Source organism: Xiphias gladius, chromosome 11, assembly GCF_016859285.1.
Source record: "Xiphias gladius isolate SHS-SW01 ecotype Sanya breed wild chromosome 11, ASM1685928v1, whole genome shotgun sequence".
NCBI lineage: Eukaryota > Metazoa > Chordata > Actinopteri > Istiophoriformes > Xiphiidae > Xiphias > Xiphias gladius.
The window spans coordinates 14,767,698-14,782,158 of record NC_053410.1 but is presented as its reverse complement, the minus strand read 5'-3'; the positions used below and the strand labels follow the sequence as shown (position 1 = coordinate 14,782,158).

Below are 14,461 nucleotides of genomic sequence, written 5' to 3'. Positions count from 1 at the left end.
CAACTAACCACACCTGCTGTAAAGCAGGAGTAGTATTAACCATATTTTGGCAAAATCATATACTAAGCATAATGGACAGAGTGGATTATGCTGCTGGAGTTATTTGAAAAGTTAGATGGACATTCTGATTTTGATCTTTTATTTCACCTTGAAAATAAGCATTAAGTCTATAGTACACCTGAAATGAACTAGCTTGTACAATGTGTCATCCAACCACGTCTGAAAATTGTGCTTAAGTAGTCTTAATGCAGTGAATTGTACAAATGGGAATAAGGGCACACACTTTTGGACAGTCTCGACCTTAACACTGTTACGGCTGCCGGCGCTGTTGGACGATCCGAGAGGCATTTCATTTAAAGCGCACTGATGCCCTTCGAGTCTGTTGTAAACAACAACACGACTTCCACAGCTGACTTCTGTTCTCCGTGACAGACGAAACTACAACGTTTCCCAACTTTCCTCAGCAGTCTTTCAAGGCATACACTTGTTAGTAAAATCTGGCGGGGTATTACTTTGAGTCCTCATGTAAAACAAAATCAGCTCAATGGATCACAGCATGTTATCTCTTACAAAACCCAAACACTCATCAACAACATTGTCTTCGAGAATCAGTCTACATAACTGTTAATATACTTTATGACCACATGGCAACAAGCAAGGGCTACATGCCATGAGCATTTGCATTATGGGTCTGCTACATGAGAGACATGCTTGAATAGTAATTTCAGTGACAGATATGACACTTAAGGCAGTCCCGTCTGAGGAAAAGCAACCTTTCTGTGACACGCGTCTGATCCAGATGTCAATTGATTCCTGAGAGAGCAGGATGGATGACTGAGCAGCGAAGTCAATGAGGAAGGAATCTAGCACCCAGGGCACTATGCTTCACGCCCTTCCTTCTGCAGGTGGCAAAGGGCATCAACATCTAAATAAAAGAATTACTTCACCACACAGTAACAGCGGGACAAAGACCACGAGTGTTCATGCGGATTTTATGCCCCAACTAAACGAATGAACGGATGCACAGAGGGATGGAGTGCGTTACTGATGCAAGCCCCTGATATAATGTAGAAAAATATGGCATCAAAGACAGATTGCTTGACAGATTGTGAACAAATGTCATAGTGTAGTAAGCAAACAGGAGTGATGCTAACGGAGGCAAAGACACTGAGAGGGAAAAAAGGAAGAGAGGAAGAGAAGGGATAGATACAATGCTTCCCAGAGCCCGTGAGTATTTATAGATCAGATATAGTCAGAACCTCTGCCTGGCAGCAGCAGTGTGCTCCGCGTTGCTCCTGCTGATGACTCTGTACACATCTGACACTGCTCTGACTCAGTGGAGGACATTAGGAGAGGATGTGATGGTGGCAGAGAGTCAGGCTGACGACCAGCTCAGTGAGTGCGTGGATAAAGCCACATATATTGCTTTGTGCCACTGGCGGAAACTCGCTAATGTCATATCCACATTTTGGCCATTTGTTATAATCTTCAAAAAAAAAAGAAAAGAAAGAAATATCCAAACCTTAGCAATCTATTTCAAAGATTTTGATGATTTCAGTGCTTGTTTTTCTTCTTTCTCTCTCTGTCTTTGTGTGTCTGTGTGCTTCAGTGTGTGCGTGCGCGCGTACTAGCCCAAGTGAGAGTGCCGTCCAGAAGCGCGCTTGGTTCACTCAGCTCCCGGACGCCGAGAGCGCACACAGAAACAGACACGGGGAACAACGACTTAGATGGCTCTCTCTCTCTCTCTCTCTCTTTAATCTATTCCAAATCAGATATGACTTGTTAACGGTATTATACTTGTAGCCATTCTCCGCGAGGGCGAACGACAAAAAACCTCTATTATTTTTCACACACAGAATCGCAACATATCAGCTGTTTGACACAGTTCCACATTCCGGCGCACAGAGGGAAAATGAAGGCGAAAAACCGTGACCAAAGCCTGTCGGACTCCAGAGAGCTGGACGGATCATATGACCAGCTAACGGGTGAGTGAACCTTCGTCTGGAACACCGGTGAATGTTGTCAAATTGCCTGCAAAAAAAAAAAAAAGAAAAAGATTTAATATCCAAAGCGGATCATCTGTAAGGAGGCTGGTCCACCTAACTTCAGGTGGCTTCGAAATTTCACAACCTGTTCGCCATTCATCTCGTCCCCTTACGAAAAAGAACTCAATATTTTTTAATGAATATTTTATTAGTTTTATATGATCTTTGTCGTACTTTAAATTTCAGCTTCCATGGTAGCACCATTTGTTTCTGTTTTATTCCTGTAGCTGTTGTGTTAACCCACTAAAGTAGTCAAACATAGTATAGTTCTTTTTTCTAAAGGAATAAAAGAGAGAGGGGCGACGAGTTGAAAAACGATATTTGAATGGAGGAAAAAAAACCAAACACATATTGAATCTTTTAATGTCCGCTTTGCATGTCAGTGTGGTTGCGTAAGTGGTGCATGGTGTTAGTGGATGGTGCTTGGTGTCTGTCAACAGTTTTGAGACAGCAGTGTGCGTGTTTGCTGGCCTGGCTCAGCTATGGGAGACCACCTTATCGTCGCCGTCTTGACTGTTGTGAACACCTGTCCGACCGATCTGACGCCCACGTTGTGAATCTCTCACATCGCCGTTGAGTTGGATACGTCGAACTCTGGGCGTGTAGTTAAGCGAAGGCTGATGTTCTCTGCGAGCACAGCAGACATGTGAGCGACCAAAAAAAAAAAAAAAGGTCCTATTTTGTGCTTTCTTTCCCTCCCTAATTGGGATGAGCGACCTGATGACAGTACTTCCACTTAGTCAGTACAGATGAGACTTGACACACATCCCTTTTTGTAATGATTCACTGAGTGACAGCGACCCGGCACATACCTGAGGTTCGCCTGTGCTCCTTTGTGAGCTGAGCACTCTCCTGAGGTGTTTTCCCGTCGCCGCGTTACAGCGCACAGCTCTCCCTGCGTACGTGGGCACCGTTCGCCTGTCAAGTGCCAGCTGCCGAAATGAAACGCTCGCTTTTGTGCCCGAACACATCTCGGGCCTGCAGAGGGAAGTTGTGCCAGGCCAGACAGCTGTGCGCCTCGGGCTCGTCGGGGACACCGGAATCTAATTTGCACGGAGTCCACGGATTGGCAGCTCAGCAGAGCTTTGTCGCAAATTTAATGCATCTTAAATTACGAAATGATTGCAATGTGTCTCAGTGGCAGCATGTGTGCTGATGTTAGTGTGAGTGCAACAGACACGCAGTATATGGGTAGATTCTGCTAAATTTATCTGTGAATATTTTTTGTGTGTATCGAAGCATGTGTGTGGGTGTGAACTGTACGTGTGGGTGAGTTAAAAAGCTGCAGCTTCATTTTTTTCTACAGTCCACTGCTGAAAGTTTTTTTTTATTTTTTTATTTAAGAAGAATAAAGTATGTTCAGCTGAAATCATCCAAAACATCCATCAGGCTATACAACTCAACATAGGTCTACATAACCCGCACACTGTGCCGACCGACATGCTTGGACAAACAGTGAGCTTTGCAGAGCTTCTCAGGGACTCCACGACACACTTCCGCAGCTTGACTGTCTTTTCCATTGCAACTTTACCTTTGGCTCTCCAATCAGTCTCAGATTAGTATGTAATACACACCTGACCATGACAAGTATTATGGATGATTAGCAAATGGGACGGTGGAGGAGACGAAACTTTCTGTGATGTAAATCTAAACTCTTCAGAAGAATCAGCATTTTCCTCTTTTCAGACATTTCATCTCCTGCCCTGTTCTCATTCTTGTTGAAAAGGTCCCCTGTGTCTGTCCACAAGAAATCATATTGCTTTATTAATAGTTGAGCAACGGGGGAGATAGAGGACCAAGTCATTCAGTGTGGCGGAGCAATTTACTCCTGGCATAGTTTTTAATGACTTTTTCAAAGCTGTGAGTTGCATGGTTAATTCATCATTGTGAGACGCTGTCAACTCTAAAACATACTTAGCCCTGATAGTTTGCATGGTTATTAAAGCTGGCTCTTGCCAATAAGAGTCAGGGTACTGAAGTTGTGATGTAGCTAAAGCTGTGGAGAAATATGGCTGGTCTTTGTTTATGGCATTTTTCATCATTTAGAAGCAGCTGACTGTAAAGTGATCCATTGTATGCTGTGTGTGCTTATGTGTGTGTGTGTGTGTGTGTGTGTGAGAGAGATAGAGAGACAGACAGAGAGAGAAAAAGCAGGTGACCGGTGATTTTCCTCATAATCCCCACTAAAATGAAAAAGTATATAGTGGGATGTGAGTGCACTGCATGACTTGTGAAAATGGTTTCTTAAGTGGCTTTTTTTTGTGTGGGAAGGACAGGTGAGTCATTCTTCTTACTTACAAGCAACTTGTGTGCGTGAGTGAGTGAGAAAAGAGAGAGAGAATGTGTGTGTGTGTGTGTGCGTGTGTGTGTGTGTGTGTGCGCGCGCTCAAAGCAAAGCTGACCTGCATTGCTTAAAGGTAGTGTGGCTGGTCTCCAATCACTATTTGACTGAAAAGTAACCCTCTGGAAATAACTCCCTCTCAGCCTGCTACACTGTACTGACGTGCACCCCACTGTGTGTGTGTGTGTCGTGTGGTGTGGTGTGTGGCATTCCCCATTCCACCTAAGAGCAGCGAGAGCTGAGAGAGAGAGGTAATTATAGTGTGCGTGCTGCAGTCTCTCCCTCTTCCACACACACAACACAATCATATCAATCACACATACACACAGAAGGGACACACACACACACGCACACACACACACACACACACACACACACACACACACACACACACACACACACACACACACACACACACACTCACACATACACACACACACACCACACATATGCATATTTTGCATATGCAATTATATTATCTCAACCCTCACCTCGGAGTGTGTGGTACCCTGGCATTCCCCGTTGTGCTTAAGAGCACCGGCTGGGAGATGAGAGGTAATTATAGAAGCGTGGTGCAGTAATCTCCTCTTCCACCTCACAAGCCACACTCAAGAGGAATCATATCACCTACACATAAGAAGGATCCCACAAACACACGCACACACACACACAAACACACACACACACACACTTTCCCACTTCACTTCAAGTCCAGAATATTATGTAAAGGCTAAGTTAGTGATAGGCAGCCAGGCTACCAGTCAAACCGTTGTTCTGTCTGATACTCATCTCAGGTACTACTGAAGAAGACAGGGTTGTTGATTTTAATGTTTTAAATATATCATCAATTTTTTAGATATATTGACTCTATAGGTTGTTTTTCTGCTTCTTTGAGGTATCGTGCCACATCAACCTGATGTTCAGATGGTTTGTTCTTTTTTTCATCATGCGTCAGATTTATCTGTCAAATCCAAACTTGCCAAACACTTTTATATCCTCACTTTTTTTTTTATTCAATGGTCCATATATGTAATATTGTCTGAGTTTCCAACCACTTCTGTGAGAAAGTTTGCTCTGTATGAAGGACTCAAGAAAACAGGGGATTAAAATTTATTTGTGAATGTGTGCACGTGGGACAGAAACCCTCAGATAGGAGAGAATATCGTGTACCAACACTGTTTGTGTTTAGAGGCTATATAGTAAATGGAGGATAGGTTAGGCATTGCTGTCCATCTCGTAGATTAACTGGATACCAGTTCTTGGCACAGTGAGCTGATCGCCCATTTCCCAACAGTCAGCACAATCCTACGGATGCACCACTCACACACTCAGGCTCATAAATGCGAATTTACACACACACACACACATACACAATCACAGACAAAGCATACATTCCAGCTATTATTGTTGTTGTAATAACCTAATCTATGGTGTGTGAGGTTGCACAGTCACAAACTTGTAAGGGCGCTTGAGGTGAAGTGTTTTTTACTTAACTTAACCTAATAAATATGTTAAAATTCCCCTACAGTTGACTTATCTCACACAGCTCTCAGCTACAGGAGAGATCTCTAGCCTCTGATTAATCTTCTCACACACACACACACACACACAGCTCTCTTAATGAGCAATGTTAGAAGTATTGGCAGTCAGACACATGCCAGACTCAAAGTCAGGAAAGTCCTGTCACACAAGGAAGATAGCCAAGAGAAAGGGTAGAGCTGTTGAGCTGAAGGGTATTAGCTGGTCTGGAACCCAAATGACACGTACTACAACCTACTGACTGATGCAGACCCCCCGTGGTGATAATCATGATTTACAATTGCTATACTGAACCGATTCCAGGGCAAACATTGCCTTCATAATTGAGCCTGTCAGAGGGAGTTTCGCCTAGAGTCACCTTCTCGTCATGGCAGCTTTTGCTGCAGCTAGAACCATAATGACCACTGGCATTAATTAAAAGCCTTGATTTAATGTGTCATCTGTTGTGCCGGGACACATGTGACAAACGGTGCCTCATCAGTGGTCCTCTCCGGGTTCCCAGGCCCGGGGTCTCTCCTGGTAGTGCCGGAATTGCTGATGTGAAATGACTGCATTCCTGCATGGAGGAATGCTTGGAGTGATTCCCTTATCTGTCAAATTGGTTACATCATTGATGGAAGGAAAGAAAAAGAATAATGAATGTCAGGAAGGAAGGAAAGGGGCAAAGGAAGGACAGGAGCAAAGTGCAAGATGATGGTTGCAGACCGTATTGCGTTTCCCAGGAAAATCCCACCAATGCTCTTTGGTAGTCTGCAGGCATTGTTTGCCCAATAACAGAAGCTCTTCCTGCCAATCTTATTCTCTTAATGCACAACTCTCATCCGTCAGTATAGTCCCGTAATGATATTGGAGCTGCCCACCTGAGACCTGAGTTCTTTTTGACATTCAAATTTGTGCCTCTTAAAGTATGTTTGCATGTAGAAATGAAGAAGTTTACATAATTGCCCATCCATCCTCCCCCGTCTTTTTCCTAATGTCCCCGATATATCTTTGAATAATCTGACTGACAGTCCCCACTTACGCTGAACTCTTTTCTCTCTGACTCTATCAAACTCCTCCCACTCACTCTGTCTTCACTCTCACAAATCAGATTATATAATAACATCAGATATATTTCTGTCTCTAACAGTGTCTTGAGAGTCTCACTTTCCGTGTCCAGATTCATCCCGTCTCTCCTTCATGTCTCTCCCCTTTGTCAGTGACTGCTTCCATACCGTAGCCTTCACTTCTTAGCTTCCCCATTGTCCATCCTCGTACCAAACCCCCTCCCTGACCCCTGTCCTGCCTCCCTCCTCTCAAACTCTTTCAGACCACGGTGGGACCCTAGCTTAATGGGACTGGAAGCCAGAATCAGTCCTAATGAGTTTTAATCTTTGACCGAATCTACAGGCAATCGTTAATTAAAATAAGCCCTGTTCACCTCTCCCTTGTTCCTCATCACCCCCCCCCCCTTCTCTCAGGCATTCTCATTTATAAATGTCTGCAGGGGATTGAGAAGGAGGAGAGGAGAGGAGGTGAAAGGATGGAGAAGAGAGCAACAGGAGATAGGAAGACGGGAGGGAGGAGCAAAATTTGGCTGGGAAAAGTCAGTGTACATTTTAGATTGAGGATGAAGGAATTAAGAGGCAGCGGGGAATATAAATTGAAACAAATGTTTGATTCTAGGCATTGCAAACGTAAGCGAAGAGTTTTCGTTTATCAACATCAGTCTGACTCTGTTGCCTTGTCAGAGATGTTTATCAACAAGCGACTGCTTGATTGATTGACGGAAAGTGTCTCTGAGTGTGACGGAGCCCCATGACGTTCATTGTGAGTCTCTCTCTCACTTTGCTCTGCTGTCACTTTGAACATATGATCTGCATTAGAGGATGATTTCCTGTCCATTAGCTCAGACATTCTCCATTAGACTACTAGTAACTCATCAGTTTGGGCAGGAGGCGAGGTCAGCAGATAGTCAAAAAACGTTGTTGTGTATTACAGTGTAGGTTGCAGCCCTTGCTCCTCTTTCTTTGTGCTCCTTCACTCAGTCTGTATGTGTGTGTATATAAGAGAGAGTCCTTTGTCTTCAGAGGTTATCGGCTTGCAGGTCTCAGATTGAAGATAGGGGATCACTGTGGGTGTGTCTGTGTTGTGTGTGTGTGTGTGTGTGTGTGTGCGCAAGCGTGTGTGCGTGTGTATGTGTTTGTGTGTGTGAGAAGCTGTATACATTTGTGTAGAGGATGTCTGAAGGGCAGGCATGACTGCCATTGACTGTTTCGGAGAAAAGGATGTCTGGAGGAGTATGTGCTGCCACCTTTCCCCCTATTCTTTTTTACTACAGTACTCATTGGGGTTTGTATAGAAGATGCTGTGTAAGAAAAGTGGAAACAGCAGAAACAAGCGGACAATTAGTGACTGTAATTTAGTTGTGAACGGGCCTACTGAGGACATAAACTCTATTCATAAAAGGTTCTTGAGTAACAACTTCATGTTGATCGACAGCAGTGATTGATAAAGAGAGAAGTGGAGGTGACTAGAGGAAGCCTAGGGTTTGCTCTTGACATAATCAAAATCTCTTGTGCTCTCACACACCACACATATAGGCATAAACACACACACACACACACACACACACACACACACACACACACACACACACACACACACACACACACACACACACACACACACACACACACACAGATTTTTGGCCCGAGGGATGGCAGTGTGAGAGTGTGGTCTTACAATCAATCAGTTAGTTCTGACAGAACTTTGGTCAAGGTCTAGTCAATAGCACAAAGCCGTGCACATGCACACTTGACACGCATACACATACAAACACACACGCACACATGCGTGTGCGCAGCTGTGAAACAGAGAAGAAAGCACAGTGGGCAAACCTGCTCAATATCTGTCATTTATCCTCCCAGTCAGAATAAACATAATCTCTCCCAGTGCACAAAGTGTTGGATAGCCCTCTCAAGCCAGGTTTAATGGAGACTGTCATCCACTTTTTCCAGTCAGTGGTGATGAGAAGTGTTACTTTTTCCATGCCGTATGGCTCTAAACAGTGATACTTTAACCTGGACTGTAGATGCTGGAGCAATGTCTTGAAATAGTCATTGCAGATAAAAAGTTATTCTGTTGTGATTCGAGGTGAACATTGAGGTTTAATGGTAAACCAACTTGTATCAGCTTTTACTTATGATTTGGATATTTTATCAGATACTTCACACTCAAAAATCCCTCCGAAACCTGCAAATAGTATTTAAGCTTACTGGAACCTTTGAAGACTAAACACACCAGACACAACTGATTATATACAGAGGACGACATGCTGGTTGATAAGGCAACCTGGAAAACATGACTTCTCGTGTGCTCCTGTATCCAAACAGAAATAGACATCCATCAAACACAGTTTGTCTCGCTAATTTCTGCTGCAATTTGTGTGGAGAAGTCAAACAAATTGAGAAAAAAAATGTTACAAGTAGTTGACATGCTAGACCGAGAAAATCCAATTTGAGTTTCCAACTTAAACTTTGACGAATCTTAATGTCTGTTATTGCTACATTGTATGGTAGCAGAAATTGTTAAAGCAGCTGTTATTACAAAATGTTTCTCGGACAACACGATATTTTCCAGGGTGCCCTTGCTCTAGTCCCAAAATGGCTGCCTTCATCATTGCTCCTCTGTCAGCCTGAGGCCTGGTTGTCAGAGGGGAAGTTCCTGACAGCTTGGTCTTTATCTCCTCAAGGGAGAGAGATGCTGAAGTCAGCCAAATCCTCAACCAGCTAAATATGCACAGTTTGACAAGGTGGAAGGAAACAGGACCAATTGCATATTGGAGGCTACAGTATAGTTCAAGGTATTACAATTGTGTGAGAGAAGATTATTGAGAAACGCTGAAATGCTGAGCTGGGAATTTTGTGTTCAGCTTCACAGAGCTTTATAACTCTGTGTCCTGACCCGACTGTTGAACCAACCTGTACTTCCTCTCAGGCAGCCACGCCAAACTGTACACATGTAAATTTGAAAGATACAGACTTTAGAAGTCCAACAACGTATTTATGTTCTTGAAAATCCATTTGCTTTAATCATCTCCATTGCATGCTGCTCGCTCTGGGTGTTTGCTTGTTGACTGCAGGGCTTGAAAATCCTATTTTCCCCCTGCTATCTCCCTCTGGCACTGGTAAACCGATTACTCACACAGCAACCTGACGTTCCATAAGTGCTTCTCCCCAGGCACCATGGCTTGCCACCAGAATTTCGTAAGAGTTAATGGAGTCTACTAATCAACACACAAACCCACACACACACACACACACACGCACACACACATAAACACACGCAAAGAAACACACAAACTCTCACACAGGCAGGTTTGATTGATTGGTGGAGTGACAGTCACGACAGCAATGGGATCGTTACCGACCTGGAACAGCACAGCAGCCACTGACATTACCGTTAAAGGTGGCCCCCGAACCTAATATCGTATAAAGAGTGGAGAGGGGGCAAGCATTGAGAAAGAGAGAGTGATGTGATGAGGCTGAAAAGTGAAGACAGAGAGAGAAACAATGCCCCCCACCCCACACCAAACAGAATGCCCTGTGTGACTTTTGAAGAATGAAAGCACTTTTATCAAATTCCACTCTGATTGTTGAGCACCTGCTCACATTGGCTAGCTGCTCATCTCCTGCTGCGATGGGACATTTTGTTAGCAATTCTGCTGTGCTGGTTAAAATTGGTCTTTCAAACACTGTCACATTCAGTGGAGAGTGCTGTATTTTGTGCTAATGATAGAACCTAGCTTGAGTTTCAAGTCATGTATTTGGGCTTTTCATTTCACCACAGATAACTTTGATCAACCAATTTAGTTAAAAAAGAGGTAGTTCCTAGATTTATCCTGACGGATTTGACTTTGGATTTGGTGAGTACCATTAGCTAACAGCTTGTTGGAAGCCTAAACGACTGCTTGCTTATGACATTCCATGCTAGTTGCTTTTATTTTACTACCAGTAATATAATAGGCAGTAAAGAAAAAACTAATTTATTATGACAATTTACTGGGTTAGTGCATGATTAGTAACATAGTGTTTTAGGTAAGATTAACTGATGTAAAGTAGGCTAACTATTTTTTTTAAAATTCGTCCCACCAAACACGTCGCACAGTGCAGGGCTGTCTTTGGCAGCCTGTTCGGGCAGGGCTGTTAGAAGGGACACTTCCTGACAGCTTGGTCCTCATCTCTACCCTGTAGAAAAGCTACAGTCAGCCAAATTCTCAACCAGCTTCAGGTAATTATGTTTTTTTTTCCTGGCATTTCAGAACATTTTGAGAAGCTCTAGGTGGCCAGGTAGAGATGAAACGGACAATAAGATAAAGTCAGCGGGAATGAGTTAGTTTTAAATTCATGAAACACATAAAATATAACAGTTAACTAAAATTTCTTTCTCTGTATTTGATGTATTAACAAATTGTATGTAAAATCCAGTTTGCCATGCATGACCAAGTGTGATATTGAACTGTGACTCTTAAATTCACAGCTTAGTCAGCAGCAGTAATGCCCAGTTTTAAACTAATATTAGATTTAATTATAAAAGTGGTAATGAAAAGTGGTCTTGAAGAAAGTCAAAGGGTAGCATCTGTCTGAAGGTTGTTTTTTAGGTTGCAAACTTTTTTACAACCGCAAGATGTTTGCTTCTAATGAGGGTGAATTAAGGAGACATGGTGTGCACGTTCTGATGCACACTCAGAAAGAGTCATTAAAAGGGCTAACGATTATTAATGAGGCCAGTATAAAATTAATGCGATGAAATATGGGCCTGTTGTTTCCTTACTGTCTTTTCATGACTGAGAGAGGCTCTGCTGGATTTTGGCATCATAGGAGACATTACCGATGGTGTATAATGGCACTCCTGACTCTCACTGAGCAGGATAAGCACAGTTTGGGGATTGAACTAGTTAATTAAAGTTTCATTTTTATGTGTGTTAATAAGCATGTAAAGTTCTCACAACGCTTTGACATGCCAGTCAAATTCTTATTTACTGTAGTGTGTGGCGATATGTAATTTATGTACAGTAGGTAGTCTGTGGTTGTCAAGCGCTTCCATCCCTTCTTTCCTTCTTCTCTCTTTTGCTTCATGCTCTAATTACCAATTTATTCCTGTTATTTATTGGGTTTTCTAGTTAAAATGAGGTGGCAGCAGATTATATCACCTATTGCTAATTAACATCAATTCCAAATTGTATAGTAGCTTGCCAAAAGGCAAAAATTTAACTTGGATAACGTATAGTTACTTCGTTCTCTGCAAGATGGTGTCTTTACTCGGCCAAAGATTGTTTGATGGAGGAACAAACGACACAATCTGCCTTGTCAACCAGCCTGCCGTCCTCGAGACTGCTGACACGATTTTTCACTTGTCAGAATCTCCTAGTTACGGCGAATTGGGACCTCCCATATTCGAAGCATGTAGCTTGTGAGAGTTGTGCAAGAGTATTTAGGCTACACCTGTTATTTTAATGTGTCAGTTACATATTTAATACAGAAATTCATATCTGACGCTGCTGTTTATGTCATTTTTAAGCTGTAGCTACTGGTTGTGAAGAATAATTGGGCTACCACTCAAAACTGTACTGTTTCTGCTTGCTCAGCCAACAAAACGTCATTACAGCTCTCAAATCTTACAGATGTTGAAAAGTGATTACAAGTGGATTCAATAAAAGACTTGAAAGGATTCCGATTTGATAGGCAATGCTTGAATCAATTTGATACTTGATTATTAGTCGATAAATTGCTATTGAACACCAACTTATCAGCATCCAGTAATTAATTGTACCTTACTCTATTTGAGTTGCGCTTGAGTTTTACTTGTTTGTTTTAGTATGTGGTGACAGTAGCCTCATTTAAAGCTCAGGCAATCTGTGAGCAGTACAGGGAAACATCCTGGTTGTTGTGTGTGCTTTTGTAAATGTCTTGCAGAAGTCTTTGCAGGAGTGTCTGTGTGTACAATACTATCTCATTGATATTCCTGAGTAGATCATGACATTACAGTCATTAGAGTTTGACAAGAGAAAGGCAGATTCTTCTCACCTCTTCTCTCACCTTAACTTTTCACCCACCTTTGTCTCTCTTCTCCCCTCCTCTCCTCTCCTCTAATGCCTGGGTGGGCACATGTTGTGAGTTTACTGGGCACAGTGATGGAGAATAATGCGTATGTGTATGTGTATGTGTAGTGGTAGTTTGTCACTAAAGGGAAATTTATTCATATCATCCCTTCCGTTCAGTGAGGGTGTCAGGGTGAACTCAGATAAGGTCGTACAGTTAAGGCAGCGAAACACAGGCATCTTTCTGCTTGTCAGACATTATCTGCAAGACACGAGTCAGTCTTAAAGGACGTAAGAGAAAAGAGCAACTAAGGATAAACAATGTAAGTAGAAATGTTACCCTTCACCCATTGTGCTATGAAGAGACATATACAGTATAGACAGGCCATCTGCTGTAGTTCCAGGGTGAATCATTTCTAATGCAACAAGCGAACCCTTTATTGTCATTCCAAAGTTCTGAATTTTTAACATTTCAGTATGTTAATAGTGGAGAATGCCAATATGAAAAACATGCGAAAATAATCACACACTAACATCACTGAGATTACGTGTTAATATAATGTTACATGCACACATGTTCACTCCAAATCAGATTTTGTGTTATTAATTATTTTATAATGTTCTCTCAATTTAATTCATGCACTCCTAATGTTAGCCCCAACTCTATAATCCTCTATACTTTGGGAATTGTTGTAGCTATTTGCATCATCAAGTTATTTGTGAATCCATCCTGCTTTAAGTACTGTGTTGTGAGACCAGACACTAGTACTTATCAGGCTAATGTTTGGGTTGTGTTTTCTTCTAACAGGAAAAACGTACAAATATCATGTTCTGTCCTTGCTGCTTTCAGTTTTTAAACTGTGCTAAATTTGAGTTGACAAAAAAACAGCAGGATGTCTTGGGCCTGAAAAATTAGCTTTGCAGGGACCATCAAAAGAGTTAACAGCATCATGTGCATAGACACATTCTGATTATCATGAGCCCAAACATAAATACACACAGGCACAGCACATACTGTGCTGTCATTTTTTACACTTTATTATAAAGCAAATTGTTCCCCATTTTTTAAAAATACCTCTTTATTTTAGGTTTCTTGAATAAAAAAAAGTTCTTATTAAAGATATACGGAACATCCAAAATCTCTGTATTTTAAAATCTCATCTCTTCAGTGGACAAATTTAGACTTAGTCTGATAAATATTCCAGGCCTCTATATTAGTTGATATTATTTTATTGCAGAGCAATCGCTATCTCGTATATGTCGGCCAACACATAATAAGAAATTGCAGTAAAGAAATACCAAAAATACTGTGTGTTTGTGGTAATGTAGAGACACTGCATCGTTACAAAGATTGTCCACCAGGGGGCACTGACATGTTTATTTTTCAACTATAAAATATCCTGCTAAGTATATTTTGCGCCACGGTTCTCTTGAAAAACAAACAAATTGAAGGAG

General features: G+C 42.1%; 1 protein-coding gene across 2 annotated transcripts in view; it reads left to right on the top strand.

The window, feature by feature from the left end:
- The first annotated feature begins 1,690 nt into the window (after positions 1-1,690).
- Positions 1,691-14,461, top strand: part of LOC120796495 (Kv channel-interacting protein 2) — a 90,147-nt gene continuing 77,376 nt past the window's right edge. Inside the window, exon 1 of one of the 2 annotated variants that reach the window (XM_040139404.1) lies at positions 1,691-1,985. In XM_040139404.1, coding sequence (XP_039995338.1) covers positions 1,913-1,985 — 73 coding nt within the window. In that variant the 5' untranslated portion in view covers positions 1,691-1,912. The remainder of the gene's footprint in view (positions 1,986-14,461) is intronic. The other variant, XM_040139405.1, reaches the window with a different exon arrangement.